This window comes from Lagopus leucura, unplaced genomic scaffold, assembly GCF_019238085.1.
Source record: "Lagopus leucura isolate 7727_CA_CO unplaced genomic scaffold, USGS_WTPT01 Super-Scaffold_100001, whole genome shotgun sequence".
In the NCBI taxonomy this organism is placed as follows: domain Eukaryota; kingdom Metazoa; phylum Chordata; class Aves; order Galliformes; family Phasianidae; genus Lagopus; species Lagopus leucura.
Genome location: NW_024962262.1, coordinates 99416838 through 99433582, shown reverse-complemented (window position 1 = coordinate 99433582; position 16745 = coordinate 99416838). Strand labels below are relative to the sequence as shown.

At 40.4% G+C, this 16745-nt stretch overlaps 1 protein-coding gene and 2 non-coding genes across 3 annotated transcripts in view; all 3 read left to right on the top strand.

The window, feature by feature from the left end:
* The window catches only part of SPICE1 (spindle and centriole associated protein 1), a 30927-nt gene extending 14412 nt beyond the window's left edge, over window positions 1-16515 (top strand). The window contains exons 6-13 of the mRNA XM_042867526.1: window positions 6888-7019; window positions 7616-7766; window positions 10480-10596; window positions 11404-11798; window positions 12921-13092; window positions 14237-14339; window positions 14668-14755; window positions 15570-16515. Of these exons, the coding sequence (XP_042723460.1) occupies window positions 6888-7019; window positions 7616-7766; window positions 10480-10596; window positions 11404-11798; window positions 12921-13092; window positions 14237-14339; window positions 14668-14755; window positions 15570-15623 (1212 nt within the window). The 3' untranslated portion in view covers window positions 15624-16515. The remainder of the gene's footprint in view (window positions 1-6887; window positions 7020-7615; window positions 7767-10479; window positions 10597-11403; window positions 11799-12920; window positions 13093-14236; window positions 14340-14667; window positions 14756-15569) is intronic.
* TRNAS-AGA lies at window positions 4-85 on the top strand. Its single transcript has one exon. It is a non-coding gene; the product is annotated as a tRNA-Ser (tRNA).
* Window positions 2952-3033, top strand: TRNAS-AGA. The gene has a single exon. It is a non-coding gene; the product is annotated as a tRNA-Ser (tRNA).
* Window positions 16516-16745: the final 230 nt, after the last annotated feature.

Sequence of the window (16745 nt, the reverse complement as noted above, 5' to 3'; positions counted from 1 at the left end):
GCAGTAGTCGTGGCCGAGTGGTTAAGGCGATGGACTAGAAATCCATTGGGTTCTGCCCGCGCAGGTTCGAATCCTGCCGACTACGGGCTGCTCCTTTTTCCTGGGGAAACTCATGGCTTGTAGCTTAGATAGGTGTGCAGTTCTCTGGGTAAAAAGCTGCCTGGATGCCTGGGCCCGAGGAATTGTGGCGAATGGATTTATATCCAGCTGGAGGCTGGTCAGAGGTGGTGTCCCATAGGACTTGATACAAAGAGTGGCAAAACTGATGAGTTGTCTAAAGAGGAAGTCTTTATGAGGAGCAGCTGAGGGAACTGGGGTTGTTTAGCCTTGGGAAAAGGAGACCTTGTTGTCCTCCTCATCTACCTCAAAGGAAGTTGTAGTGAGATGGGGTTTGTTTTCAGTTCCATGCAGTGAGTGAGAGGACAAGAGGTAATGGTTTCAGGTTGCATGAGGGAGGTTTAGGTTGGATACTAGGAAAAATTTCTTCACTGAGAGGGTTGTGAAGCACCTGGACAGGCTGCTCAGTGAAATAGTTGAGTCCCCATCCTTAGAGATGTCTGAAAAATGTGCTGACTAGGGATGTAGTGTAATAATACAGTTGACAGTACTAAGTTAGCGCTGAGTTAAGTCATAGGTCTTTTCCAAACTAAATGATTCTATGAGTCTGTTATCTTCACTGTCTATTCCTCTTCTCGTGTGGCTTTAAATTATGTTTAGCGTTTGCAAATTCGCTGGGAAGATGTATAGCTTCTCTGGTTTTTTTTGTTTTGTTTTGTTTTGTTTTTTTTTTGTTTTTAACCCAGTGCCTGCGATGCTAGGAATAAAAGTGTTTGTGTGCACCATCTTGCCTCCACAATAGTATTAGTAAATATCCAAGGTCAGCATTAGGTAGGTGGCAATATGTTTCAAGATAACAAATCGGTATTGGCTATTTAAGATGTCTCTGATTTCAGGTAAGCAACCAGTCTTCAAGACATACTGAAGCCTATCAGAAAATTCCCCTTTCTGAGGAGAAAAAGATTTCCCAGTTTTGCTGCAGAAAAGCCAAACACAGTTGATGATAAAACTTGTTGCTTGATTTATTCTCAAAATGATAATAAAAATTAGGAGGAAAACCTTGAATTAGTGAATCTTGCATGAAAATTGTATTAATGATTTTAAGATATCAACTACTAAAAGAAGAGAATAGTGAATATGAAAGAAGCTAGGGGAAAAAAAAAAAGCGCCTGCTGAAATGTTTGACTACAGATAGGAAATTCTTAAAGCAAAGCAGATAAACCTGACTTAAATTACAAGTCTTGGGTTGGAAGGAACCTCAAAGTCCATCCAGTTCAAACCCTGTGCCATGTGTGGGGTTGTCAGCCATTAGATAAGCGCCCAGGGCTCCATCCAAACTAGCCTTGAACAGCTTCAGAAATGAGACATCCACAACTTCTTATTCAGCAGCGGTGAAACTTCACCCTGAGTACTGTACTCAGTTTTGGGCCCCTCATAGACATCAAGGCCATGGAGCATGCCCAGAGAAGGGCTGCAAAATGGGTGGGGACTGGATCACAAGTCTTACAATGAGCAGCTTAGGGAACTGGGATTGTTTGGAGGAGAGGAGGCTCAAGAGACATTATAGCTCTGTAGAAGCACCTGGAAAGAGGTGGTGGCAAGGAGGGGGTCAGCCTCTTCTCCTGTTTAACTAGTGACAGAACTAGAGGGAATGGCCTCAGGTTGTGACAAGAGATTTAGGTTGGACTTTAGGAAAGATTTCCTCTAAAGAGTAGTTAGGCATTGGAATGGGCTGCCCAGGAAGGTGGCTGAGTCACCATCCATGGAGGCTTTCAAGTAACATTTAGATGGTGCTGTAAGGGACGTGGTTTAGTGGGGAAATATTGGTGGTATGTGGGCAGTTGAACTGCATCATCTTGGAGGTCTTTTCCAACCTTGGTGATTTTGATTCTCTGATCAGTCTGTTCCAATGCTTCACCCTCTGAGTAAAGAGTATCCTCCAAACCATCTAATCTAAATCTCTTTTTTTAATTTAAAACTATTCCCCCTTGTCCTATCACTACCTGCCCATGTAAAAAGTCCTCTTCCAGTTCCTCTTCAAACTGTATAACTGTTGGAAAAAAATGTTTTAAAATCTTTCTCAGGGTGTTTAATGATACAAAAAAAAAAAAAAAATTGAAATTCTATTTCTTTGTTTATTTCCTGTAGGGACGTGCAGTAACTTACTCCTGTGCCACGCGGTATTCAATTTACATGCAAGAAATTACTTTGATTAAGACCTGTGTTGTAAGCAAACAGTAAATATTCAATTCGGGAGTGAGAAGCCACTATTTCCAGAAGATGGGCCTTGGCTGAGAAGAGCTTATGTTTTAAATGCAGCTCTTAACACTCATTCTTTGTTAAAGTTGCAGTGCTTGAGCAGGATAATAAATTTAGAGTTTGTGCAGTTACAGGGAAGGACATTTTTGGACTATAGAGGGAGAGATCCCAATTTAGTAGGAAAACATCAAATTCATGCTATAATTGCATTTATAACACTATTTAGTTTCTCCTTATGTTCTATAGAAGTTAGTTAATGCCAATCTTCATAATTCTTTCAAAACTGCTTATGAATTTTAAATGTAGCAGCTAAGAAAGAAAGATAGGACATCTACAAAGTAATCATCCAATACATCTTAAAGGCCAAGGAATCTGTTTTTGTAGAGGCTACTGTGTTGTGAAAGACGTATCCTGACTCTGTGTTTCTAATTTTTACTAAGTACCTCTTTTTTAATCTGATGTTGTCATTTCTTCCTTCCAGGAGTTGATTGATTGCATGCAAAATCATCTTCAGCTTGTAAAAGTGTACTGTCCAAATTCATAAGTAGAAATGGGCAGCAGTTACTCAAGCTACAAAGTGCGCTTGATTGTCTTTGTTGTTCCTCGAGGCAGACGGTGCACACCCATGACGTGCAGTAGTCGTGGCCGAGTGGTTAAGGCGATGGACTAGAAATCCATTGGGTTCTGCCCGCGCAGGTTCGAATCCTGCCGACTACGGGCTGCTCCTTTTTCCTGGAGAAACTCATGGCTTGTAGCTTAGATAGGTGTGCAGTTCTCTGGGTAAAAAGCTGCCTGGGTGCCTGGGCCCGAGGAATTGTGGCGAATGGATTTATATCCACTTGGAGGCTGGTCACGAGAGATGTGTCCAGGGATTCAATACCTGGAACAGTTCTTCTAAATATCTTCATTAAAGATCTGAACATGGGTTCCTAATTAAGTCTAAATGTCATCTGCTGTCCTGGCTGAACAAGGAGGTTTTGCTGATAGTCTGGGGGAAAAACGAGTTTACCATCTTTGGAAGAAAGGTCAGTCTACTCAGAAAGAGTATGAGGATGTTGCTGTGGTATGCATGGGGAAAATTAGAAAGGCCCAGCAAGAACTTAATCTGGCCATGATCGTTGAAGATAACAAAAAATATTTTTATGAATATATAAACAGCAAGAGGAGGACCAAGGAGAGTCTCCCACCTTTATTTGGTGCAGCAGGGAACATTATCACTGAAGACAAGGAAAAGGTTTATGTTCTCAGTGGTTTCTGCTGTCTTTCATAGTCAGGCCAGTTATCTTCAGAGTACTCAGCTTTCTGAGCTGGAAGACAGGGATGGGGAACTGAATAAGCTTTCCGTAATTCAGAAGGGGAAACAGTTTAGCAACGTGCTACTTGATCTGGACTGTCACAAATCCATAGGACCAGATAGGATCCATCTGAGGGTACTGAGGGAGCTGGTGGAAGTGATTGCTAAGCTGTTTTCATCATTTATGAGCAGTCCTGGTCAACTGGGGAGGTCCCAGATAGTGGGAGACTTGCAAATGTGATGCCCATCTACAGAAGGGGTCAGAAGGAGGATCAGGGCAACTGCAGTCCTGTCAGCTTGACCTCAGTATTCGGAAAGCTTGTGGAGAAGACCATCTTGACTGTGATCATGTGGCAAGCGCAGAACAACCAAGGGATCAGTTGTAGCCAGCATGAAAGGCAGGTCCTACTTGACCAGCCTCATCTTTTATGACTAGATTACCTGCCTAGTGGATGAGGCTGTGGACATAGTCTACCTGGACTTCAGTAAAGCATTTGACACTATCTCCCACAGCATCCTTCTGGAGGTGCTGGCAGCTCATGGCTAGAGCTGGACAAATGTATTCTTTGCTAGGTAAAAAACTGGCTGGATGTCTGGGCCCAGAGAGTGGTGATGAATGGAGTTAAATCCAGCTGGTGAGTGGTCACTAGTGGTATTCCTCAAAGGTCAGTATTGGGGTCAGCCCTGTTTATTATTTTTATTGATGATGTGAACAAGAGGATTGAGTATAGACGCAGAAGTTTGCAGATGATGTGAAGCTGGGAGCAAGTGTTGATCTTCCTGAGGGTAGAAAGGCTCTGCAGGGGGATCTGGATTGTCTGAATCGATGGGCTGAGGCCGATTGTATGACCTTTTAACAAAGTCAGTTACAGGGTCCTGTGTTTTGGTTAGAACAGCAGGCTGGCCCAGGCGTCATTACAGGCTTGGAGCAGAAAGCTGTGTAGGAGGAAAAGGATCTGCGTATGTTAGTTGACAGCAAACTGAGTATGAGCCAGCAGTGTGCCCAGTTGGCCAAGAAAGCCAGTGGGCATCCTGGCTGGTATTAGAAATAGTGTAGACAGCAGACCAGGGAGGTGATTGTCTCCCCTGTACTCAAGTGCACCTTGTATACTGCATTCAGTTCTGGGCCCCTCACTACCAGAAAGACATTGAGGCCCTGAGAGCGTGTCCAGAGAAGGGCAGCTAAGTTAGTGGAGGGTCTGGAGCACAAGTCTGATGGGGGGTGGCTGAAGGAAGTGGGACTGAAGAAGAGGAGGCTCAGGGGATATCTTATTGCTCTCTACAATTCCCTGTAAGGAGGTTTTAGCAAGGTGAGAGTCGGTCTCTTTTCTCAGGTAACAACGATAGGATGAGAAGTAATGGCTTTAAGTTGCAGTGGGGGAGCTTCCATTTTGATATTAGGAAAAAATGTCTTCTCAGAAAGAAGAGTGAAGCGTTGGAACAGGCTGCCCAGGGAGATGGTTAATCCACCGTTCCCACAACAGGGTGAATGTGGCACTGAGTAATGTGGTTTAGTGGGCATGATGGTAATGAGTTGATGGTTGGACTAAGATGATCTTAAAGGTCTTTTCCAACCTAACAAGTCTATAAAATGTTAGAATTTTACTTTTTTTTTTTCCTTGCCATTCTTCAAGACATTATTCCTTCACAAGACACAGGGGATGAATACATAGCAAGATGCATTCATGTAATGTGTGCATACTCATATGTTCTCTGTCTCTGCTTCTGTGTATTCTGCTGCAGTGTTAAAACAAGTTTATGTGATTGGGGTACTCCTGGCAGTAGGCTGGAATGAAGACAGTTCTTTCAGGATATAGCAGACTTACATTCTGTCTGATGATAGGAATTTCAGTAGTTATGATGATATATATAGTAGTTAGCTGACAGTGTCCCCATACATAAATGTAAGATGCGTATCTGTGTGGAATCTTTTCCTCTTAGACTAATTTGACTAAATTAACTAAATAAGATTCATTATCATTGTATTGTTAGAAGTTGCAGTAGCTCTTCCACTCACTTGGAGGCATCCATATAGGCTTCATCACTGCTGCCAGGGTTGGAGTTCTTATTTTGTGCTTTCTCTGGTTTCTGAAAAGGTAGGGTTTTGTTTGTTTACATTTGCTACGTCAGTTTGCTGCACTTGCGTCAGTGTGAAAAATCTGTTCTGTCAACCTGGAAGAGAACTAGAAAATGGTTAGACCATCTGATTGGCTTAGGTGGGACGTATCTGGGTGTCTCTAGTAACAATTACTCTGGTTTATTCTCAAAAATACCTACTCCTTCATTCATTCTTTGTAGCTGCAGAGCTGTTTTGCCCTCATGCTTGGTGTTTTTCCACATCCGATACCGATGCTAATAATAAATAATCTACAGTCCATGACAGGCAGCTCTTGTAATTCTGCCTGCACAGAGAAGAGGACCCAAACTGCTTTTCAGGATCCTTTTGGAGATGGGATGTATGTCTTTTATTCAAGAATTTCTTTGAGTAAATGCAGGCTACCGTTTGTGGTATGGGCTCATTTCCTAATTCTGATGTATCTGATGCTCTGTAAAACATCTGCTCTGCTAGCTGGGGTAAAAATGGCAGTCGTGTGGTTTGTGTACTCAGTATGGGTGGGAGGGAGTCTCGGGTGTTTTGTCATGTACAGGAAGCCTGTCTGCTGCTGTACCTACCTTAAAAAATTGTAGATCAGCTGTGTCTTTTGAGGGTGAATGATTCTTTACAGTGAGGTCTTTTTGCCTTGTGTTCCAGAAGATTCCTCAACACTTATCTTTTTAAAAAAAAACAAACCATACAAAAAAAGGAAACTTAGAACTTTTTCTCTCTATGAGAGCAAACACTGAGCTAGTGCTTTCTCTTTTGTTTAGTCAAATCTGTCTTTATTAGTGCATTAAGAAAGACAAAGATAAGGAACAGGGTAGCAAAGGATAGTGACAAGCATTGGTGTACCCAGAATTATTTCATTTCTACATGGAGAAGATTCAGTGCCTTAAAAAATGATGTCCATTCGGGGAGGAAGATGCTTTTTTCTGCCTTTGTTGTTTCAGCCTATAAAAGTTGCAAGGATTTAAAGGATTCCCTCTGGTGTTGTGGAGTAACAAACAACAGTAAGGTCACTGAGGGTTCTCAAACACTGAAAATCGGATTTTGTAGTGAAGGTACTGCAGTCAGTCAAACAACAGTGGGAAGAGCTGTTACAGAATAATGTGTGTGAGTCATTCCTGTTTTCAAATATTAATTTCTATCATAGGCTTTTAACTTTTTCTCCCTGTTTAGAGTGAAATGCAACTGCATGAGAAAGAGATGATGAGGCAACATCATGAAGAGATGTTGAATGAGCACAGAGAACTAATTGACGCTCTGACTGCTGAAATACTTCTAGTAAGGGAAGAAAACATTGCTATGCAGGTACTAAGCCCCTTTCTCTAACTTGCTAGAATAGTGAGTTTTGCTGCAAGCATATAGACTGAGATGCATTGTCTGTATGTTCAGGAAATAAAATGATAAAATTAAATAAGGAGTCTGAGAATGTCAGCTATGGGACAGGGATGTTTGTAAACATTTTATCTTTATAATGTTTAACTTTAATTCCTGAGAAAATGCTCATTCCCTGCAGCTGACCTTTTTTTTTTTTTATTACATACAATCTAATGATCCGCATCTGCAGCTACTAGAGCTGTGAAATAGAATAAACATAATACTACATTCTCATTTTTTTTCAGTTTGCACTGATGGTAGATTATTGTTTACGTCTGGAATTGAAGCAATAAATCAACTTTGGAGAAGAAATGAGATGATAAGGAGAAGGAAAAATGAGAATTTCTTTGATCCAAGAAAAAAAAATAAAGGATAAATGTAGAGGCATGGATAATTCATACCTCACTGCAATCTCACAAATTCATGCAGAGATATTAAGAGGCCAGATCTCTTCTCAGTGCTGCTTGTGATCTACAGTTCTCTGATTCGTATTGCTAGAATAAAAATCTGTCTCTTTTTTTCCTTAGAAAAAGCTTCAGCAGTACATGATCGAAACAGATGAAAAGATGACCTCTCTCACACAAGCATTTAAAGGCCTCCCTTTGATAGAACCTAGGAGAGAAGACTTAAGTCCAAGCCATTTTGGAATTGCACACAGAAGTCCATCATGCACCCAAGGTAATGTGTATGCATGTGTGAAGGAAATGAGAGGCTACTTTTATTCTTACAGTGGAAAACGTGGTAGTTAACAGATGTCTGTTTGAATAAATGCGTCTTGTGAACTTGAATCTCACTTCTGGAAAGTCATATGCTGTGGGTTCTGCTGCAAGCATAAGCAGTTATCTACAGATTTATTTATTTTTTTAGATTTATTTATTTATTATTGTATGCTGAACTCCATCTATCTCAGTCTGGACTTGAAAGTTATCCATATAAACAACTCCGGACGTTCTAGTGACAAGTCATGTACTTCTTTTGTACAGACGGGGAGTAACCTTTCCCAACAAATGAGGGGCATCCTTTTCCTTACCCCAATAAGATGTAAGGTCAGGTTTGTCCTGAGGGTCTTACAAAAAAAAAAAAATTAAAAAAAAATCCATCTGAAGCAGCATCCTGGATTCCACCTTTCTGTTGCTGAGGCATACTAATAGTTTGAGATAGGTTCTTCCATTAAACGCTGGAGGTCGCTGCTGACCAGAAACAGCAGTTGCTTTGATTTGTGAAGCAATCAAGCACAAGGCTGTTGTTTGATGTTGGTGGATTATATTGGAGGTGAATGACCACTTGAGAGATATGTAATGTATACAGGAAAAGTTAACCTAGTGGCATCCATGGCCGAACTAACCAAATTTATACTTCTAATATTCCTTTACGACTGTGTTTTTTCCCGTTCATCTTTTCTGATCACTTATTTAAATCTATCATTTTTGCTCTCAAGGTCAGTACCTTCTTGTGAATCTGTGATTGCTTGGAGCGTTTTGTGTTCCTTAGTTAAATGCTGTTCATGTGGTGTAAACATCACAGTCAAAAACATTCTTTCTGACTATTTCTGTAGTGTTCTCAAGGAGAAGCCACACACAAGATCATGTCTTTGTGTGACTTCCCTCAGCTTTGTAATAATTAATAACAGAAAAATTCTAAAAACCACCATTAATTCATATTTAACAAGTTTGCAAAAATTCTTCCTTACTGATCTCTCTTCTCAGAAAGTGGCATCTTCCTGAGGGGGAAGCTTCCTGAATTTGGAACAGTATTTCTTCCTTTTGAGTGGCTGAACTCTTCATTCTTCTACCCTTAAGGCTTCTATCTGGTTGCAGAATATTAAAGAGAGTTTATGCACAGTTTCTGCAGTAAAAAAAAAAAGCTAACAACAAACTTCCCTGGAGTGAGGAAGAATGGCTGAAGGAAGAATTAGGAGAAATATTGTGATGAAAAGGAGCTTATGAGGAGGATGCTTTGGAAATGCAGTTCTGTATGGTAAAGCAGAGGAGGAACATCTTTCTTATCGCCTGCCAGGGTCATTATGTAGCGAGTGGAAGATCTTAGATTCCATCTCAGTAATATGAACCATAAACAGTATCTTAGGCAAACAGCTCCTTTCGGCTCTTTGCTTTACAGAGTGCTTTTTGTCTCTTGTATTTTGGGATCACGTGTGTTCTCCCTGAATTTCCAGTAACTTTACTGCTGGGAACAAATATCCTGAGCAAAATCATGAAGGGATAATTCAAATGTAGCACTAAAGAAGCAGTGCATACAAGTATATTAAAATTACTGTGGTCTCACAGCTAGCTGCAGCTTTGAGTTTGTGCATTTCATGCCTTCCTGGTATGTTCAGTGTAGATGATACACAAACTAGTTTTAGTTAAGTACTGAGGAATAGCTCATCTCTTTACTGGAGAGATGTTTTGATTTGAATTAAGTCATAATAAGAGCACCAGAGAATTCGAAAAAGCTTTGAATTTTTCTCCACTCTGCCATGAACAGGGATAGTGTATATTTACTCTCCTGAGCATATTATCAAATGCAGCTTACTTACATACCTGTGCCTCACAAGTCATGTGTCTTTATATCTCATGCATGGGCTACAAACAGATCTCTATCTAATATCCTGAAGTGGGGAGGTTATGTACATAGATTGCTTTGAAAGTAATGCCTCCTACTTATTCCTGTGGAAATGCTACAGATATGAAGAGCTCAATAATGCTGCTTGATAGAGCCAGTTCTCAGCTACAAAATACTACTTGTCAGCATAGTCACCACCATTAGCTGTGCATTTTTGCCAGCAATGAACAAGAGCCTGTATGCCATGCTTGTCAAAATCTGCACTGGCACAATGACCACTGTTGAAACGCACCACTCACCGCCTCACTGTGCTCATATCCACTGTTTGGTCTCCATAAATGTTCAGCAAATTCAGTGAATGTCAGTGTGTGCCTTTGCTTCTGCATGGAGGAATTAACGACACCCCTTTGCTTCGTTTGCACTTCTATGTCAGGCACCATTTTGTCAGGCTGCCCCTCTTGCTGCTATCTGTTACATGGCAATAACACGTAACAGTGTTGGCGAGAAGGTTCAGCCTCTGCTGCTATACCACCAACATCTATCTCTGGCACTGTGGGCCAACAGAAGAAAATAGGAAGCATAACTTTCTGAGCAGAATTTGTATAATAGCAGTATTGGTTTTTTTTCTCCCCACTCTCCTAAACCCAGTGAAAGTTTTGTACCTGGGAATCAGAAGAAAGCTGGGATTGTGTCGGGAACGTGCTCTAGTGTGTCTTTCCAGATACCTAAATGTAAGAATTGTCACTGAGATTTTTCTTTACACAGGTTTTGCACTAACGCTAATTCTGCTGTTCTTTAAATTCTACTCCTGCTTCATCTCTTCCTTTAGAAAAACCTGATCTGAGCTATTTTGAATCCAGGACTGATGAAGGTGAAAGGAAGAATATGCTGAAATTCCCACAGGAAGAACACCCTGTCAGGACTCCTCAGAGGCCATGTGCCCCAGGTGATGCGGCAGCAGGTAGAAGCTGGCCAGCTCAGGTCTTCCAGCCAGCTGTACTGTTGTCACCACCCCGACAGAAGGACAGTCCGGAATTGTCTCCCCTCCACAACAGTGAGATCTCTCTGGCTAAAGTAGATTTGGAAGTCTGTGTAGTGTGTTACTATTTCAATGTCTGAGGCTCATATTACCTTTGGAGTTATTTTCTCTTATTTTATTCTGCCCAGACACCTTGGCCCTATAGCTGGAATATCTTGCTTCTGCACCCAGGGCTTTTCTTTCTGTGCCTGCTAGATTTCCTTCAGACTTTCTGTGTCCTACAGTTCTCCATTTATAGGCTTATCAGTGGCAGTGCAGACTGACATTTTTATCTCGTACTGATTTTTTGATTTGCTGTAGTTCTCTGTCTGTGATTTACAGCACACTGTCTCTGATCTCCATCTGCTGATGGAGTAATACTTTCTCTGTCACCTATGGAACCATGGAGTACTAGAAATCAGCCTGTTCTGCAGACGAAGCAGGATGTCCATAGGTTGCATGGTAGTCATGTGTGTGGTGTGTTCAGAATTTGCTAATGATGACCACAAAAATATCCAACTATTTTTGTTGGCCAGTGTGCTTAGTGGGTTGGTAAATAGTTTGTTGTTATTATAGAAGCCTTGTATTATTGTATTGTACTATTCCAAAAGCTTTGTTACCAGCCCAAATAACTAGCAGAAGGAAAATGCAGATTTGTAGTTTATTGGGTAAGATAATTGGATTGTGGAAAATGGAGGGCTAATTCAGAACTATTCCTTTACTTCTTGTCTGTAGTATTTACAACTGTTTCTCAGCCTGCTGAAAACACTGTGAGAGAGCCATGCAAGGAGAGGAGCTCACCTTCCCCCCTGAAAACGTGGAGCGTGACTGAAGAAAACTATCTCATGTCTCAAAGGCAACCAATTCCTCCTGCAGACAAAGACTTGCAGAGTTCTCAAGAGAAAATCAGTTTGTCCTGCCCTGCTGTCACTACCAAAAATGACATAGTTGGAGAGTTCTCTCAAAGCAGTGATCTGCTGGGACAGATAGCTGAGCTCACACGGCAGAACTCACTAATTAAAGCTCAGCTGAGCAAATTCAGAAGCTTCTCTGAAGACATAAGTGACTGTCTGCCTCAGCCAGACCCAATACAAAATGCAGATTCTTGTCCAGACTCTTCACAAGGGCAGGTGAGAATTAAAAAAAGAAGAAAAAAAAAAAAAAAGGAAGGCTGGATTCCCTTTTTTGTGCATCTGCTTTCCCTTAGCTTACTGGTGTTATAAGTGTTTCTTCCTTGTTTCTTCTTTAAGAAGAGTAGCAGAACAAATGTTCATTCATTCACTTGGAGACTTTGATTTTACTGTTCCCTGAGGTCAACAGTAATTTCTAATATTGGGCCTATGTTATATATGAATGCTTAAAATCTCCAAGTGTGGGGCGGGTTTATAAGTGTTTAAATAAGGTTCTGCTGCACAGAGAGAGATTACTGCATGTCTCTTGTAGCTTGGATAATATTAACAATGAAAAGACAGCAGATAATATTAACAGTGCAAACACTGCATCAACCCACAGATCCCACACCATGTGTCCTTTCTGCTACTGTGATGTAAAAGCTCTTGAAATTTATTTTGCTTAATATCTTGTGAATACATGAAACTAGTAGATATATCTGTTTGGGTCTGTCTTGTCCTGTTGTGCAGTGAAAATCCCAACATTTTTGGGAAAGAATTTCAAGGCTTCAGTTCACACAGGATATATTTAATCTGCAGCTAAATTCAGTGGCACCCCAGTGAGTGGAGTTAACAGCACAAAAACGCCCAATCCCTGTACTTGTTATTGTCTGTTCTTCCTTCATCTGAATTGCTGTTCAGTTAAAGATCCTAAAGATATAAAATTTCCTCATTTTAAATGTAGGCTGAGAATGTGGTCACTTTCTGCATTGTGTTATGTTGTGTAACGTTCAGTAATTCAGTTGTACGAGGATGCAAACTTTTAAAATGTTTTTGTGAAAATAATTACTGGAGGGGAAGGGGTCACATGGATGAAAACCTGATTTAAAGATGAGTTGTAAGATAGTTCTGCTAGAAATCTGCTTTTCTTCCACATTTGCTCTTGAATGCATGGCTTTCTGGTTAAATATTTTCTTAACTGTAGTTAATTGCTGGAGGGTTGTAGGTTTTCTGTCTTTGCTTTGTTATTTGGAATGATACAGATGAGCTCTTCTTCCTATTTGTAGGAAGAGCTGTTTTAAAACGTTGTGTTTAGTCATCTTAAGTTTTTAATTAGAAGTAATTATCCATTTATCTAAGTAGGCTCATGTTGTGGTACCGAAGAGCTTGGAGGAAAGAATAGCAGAGCTGAATCGTCAGAGCACAGAAGCACGTGATAAACTGCTGCAGCTAATAGATCAGCAGAAATTAGCTGCTGCTGATACAGTCTCTCAGAGAATATCTCCAGTTCTGCCCGCATCCCGAAATTGTACTGGTAAGTACCCAGCTTCAGGAGGAACAAAAACCTACTAAAATGTTTTTTCCCTTTTGTGGGAGGTCTCTTCCTTAACTGATTGGATCAGCAGACACAGTCAGCAACGTGCTTTCTATCAGTGTTTGCATGCTACAATCACCCCTCATTTTAGAGGTGATGGATTTCAGACAGTTATGCAAGATACACCAGCTGAACTTCTCCTGAAGTTAGTTTCCTAGCAACTAGTTCAGTGCAAATGTTATGTTTCATGGTCAGTTTGTTCTTTGTTTTGCCCTTGTCTGCAGAACAGTTCTGCTGTGCAGTGACTGAAGGGCAGAACTGTGTGTTGTTGCCAACAGCCAGGAGGGCAGTTCTCAGTGTCTCACATTCTCAATATTTTAATTCTTCTTGCAGCATTTCCATCAATATTTTCTGATAGGCAATCTTTTTTTTTTTTTAAAATACTAAGTATTTACATCAAGCTTCTAAAAGTGATGACAGAGTGATTATCTGTATCTCAACCATGTTTTGGTCTTTTGGGTGCTGTTTCACTTTGCTAAGTTACTGCCTGTGCTAAAAGAAAGAAATAACTGATGTTTCTAGTCATGTGAATAGATGAATTAGTGAAGGGGATGTTTTTGCTGATTCAAGAGCCCTGGATGAGCTGCCATATGTAACTACAAAGAAAAATACCTTCCAGTAGATTAAGTCGTCTTAATCATTTTTTGTGGAGTTACTGTAATTACAGGCAGAACTGTGTCAGCATGTTCACATGTGCTCTGTGTAGGACCCAGACTTTCCTGCTTCCTAAACCTAGAGGATGTATAAAGGATGTATTCCAGGGAAGGACTTGAGGGTGGAGAAGAAGGAGGAGGAGGGGAAACCCTGTGTGTGCACGTGCATGTAGGTGCATATGTAATGGCATGCACAACACTTTTAATGCTTCTGTGGCCGTTGTAACGTAAATCAGCATGGGGAGCAGAATGTAAAGGACAAGAAGTAGAGAAATCTCAAGTCTTAAAGCTGCTGACTAATGCACTGTCTTTTTCAGAGAGCGGATGAGGGTTTGAAAGGACCTTCAGCCTGATGTTGTATGTTTGCTCTGTGTATTCCATGGAATTTTGAAATGGTCTCATCAAAATCAAGCTATTACTTCTTTGCCTAGAAAATGCAAGGAGGACAACTGAAGTGTCTGTTCCTGTGGCAGCTTCTGTGGACAGCTCCAAAGAAGACAGTGTTTCCCCTGGCAGTGTGACCACTATGAGAAGGTAGATGTTGACCTTTTACTGCTTTATATTCACTTGATTACGTACACGGAGAACTCTTATGAAATATAATCATATGTATTTTTTGGCTTCGTGGACTTTCTGGTCCACTTTCATGGACTTATCAAACTCTACTCTTTAGAAGTGGCACAAACATCCCATATCATCTTCAACTTTCATTGTCTGTATTTAAAATACCTGTAGAGTCATGTAAGACTTAATCCATGGGTTGTTGGCTATTGATGAGGGATCCTAAATCAGCATCCTAGACGTGATTCTGATAGTCACTTCCATGTTTTTAATATTTCAATCTCATTTTTAACATCTGCAGGTCTGTAGGAGGCTCTAGCAAACCTTCTTCACCCCTAAGTACCACATCAGAAAGTGTGACGTTAAATCCTGTCAGTCAGAGGCCAAAGGTAAGACAGAAGAATCTTCAGCTAGAAGGCTTGATTGCTGTGCTACATAGGTAGAATGTAAGACAGATAGAGAGGAGGGAGGAACTCAGTCCTACTTTGGATGCACTGATGCTAATGGTAATTGATTCATAGCAGTCTGGATTCTGGATAACTGATAAAGGGAGGCCTGAGTGCTAGTGACGTGAGTTGTTTGCTACCACAGAGCTGTTACTTACAAGTGAGTATTCCTGTAACTGTTTTTTCTGCTGTGGCATCTATTTGTGTTAGAACTGGGAACCTCTGTCAGACTTTGTCAGACTTATGGCTCCAGAGAATTTCAAGTAGTCTTTATAATGTACTGATGGAGCTACATTTAAGAGTCGAGCAAACTCTTACCTAGCAAGTCTGAAAGTTAAATAAATCCAACCTGAAAGAAGATAACGAGTATGGATTTCTAATTCCTGATTTCCAAGAAGAGTAGACTACAGGGAGGTGCTTTCACATGGAAATCCAGACAGTAGTATAGTCTGGTAAAACATTCACAGCTCTGTTAGTAGCAACCATGAGGGGATATTAATACTGGCTTTCCTGATGTCCAAAGTAACCTAAATTAGGAGTCCTAAACTTTATATCCTAATAGAGAAGTAAACATAAAGGTGCTTCAGAATACTGAAGGTGATAAGTGTGACTTAAGCAAGGTCTCTAAAGGTGGTGGTGTGACCATCCCTGCGGTGTCTGTGGCAGAAAATTGCTTCCTATCAGGGAAACAGTGCTAACTAGCAAATCTGTGGGAAGTTTATGATCTATAAATTTCAACTTGTTTCCTCTTTTGCAGGCAGAAAAGCAAAAAGAAGAAGGCTGGTTTGCATTGTCAATGCACATTATGTAAAGGAAGCTGCGCTCAAGTACTATTATTTATTTATTTTATAAACTTTCTTACAAATCACATTTATATCACTGTAGTCTCCCTCTCCGGATGTACGCTTTAACTCTGAAGTGCTTTCCTGTGAATTTAAAAAGGTCAGTAGTGCTTACTGTATTTGTGCCATACAGAATACCGTAGGAAGTCCTGGGGATGAGTTTCCAGAACAGACACACTGCTGTAACGCAACTCCTTTTCGCTCAATAGGTCTTCCGTAAGTTTGTAAACCGGGGCTGGTGTAGCAATGAGCTGTTATTGTATCTGTGGGTTGCATTACATGTACAGGTTGTATTACCTATGCTGAAGAAAAATGATTCAAGAAAACATTTGAGAAACTTGAAATTTCTGCAGCATGTATCTCTACAAGATAAGGGATTGGAAAAAAAAAGAAAAAAAGAAAGGGAAACTGAGATGAGGGACTGCACATACATGTTCAAAAGCAACGTGGGGATCAGGAAGCCAGTCTGTTCCTGCTGGATAAGAATTTGCTTCAGAAATTACTTGCTCCTTCTATGCGTTATAGTTGCCCCCCAAAAAGGTGTTTTCAGTGCAGTTAACATACCAAGGACTGCTTCTGAACTTGAGGATTGCTTTTTTAAAAAAATTAAGTATTTTTTTATAACAAGCATAACTTGACTTGTGGAAGTTGAATTAAAAGTTTCTATTTGTAACATACTGAAGCATCATCTCTGATGCAACAGAAAACTGATGAGAGTGCAATTGTATTAAGGTATTCTGGTGTGTGTGTGTGTGTGTGTGCATACGTATATGTTGTTTGTATGTTGTTTTTATTTGACTTTTTAAAATGGCCATCATTTTAGTATTAATGTTAACCAATAAAATCTAGGATTATCACAAAGTGCTTGTATGCTTAATCCTTACATTGTAGTAATCTCAGGCAAAAACCTTGATAATCTAGATAAAAAATGAAAAAGTCAGCAAGTCTGGATTTGATGAGTAAAGTTGTTTCAATCTTTTTAAAAGTATTACTTTTTTTTTTTTTTTTTTTTAATTGGTGTAATGCCTCTAAGGATATTGGTGGATTGTGGCTTACAGAGAGCACAGTCCATATTCTTTCAATCAGTTCAG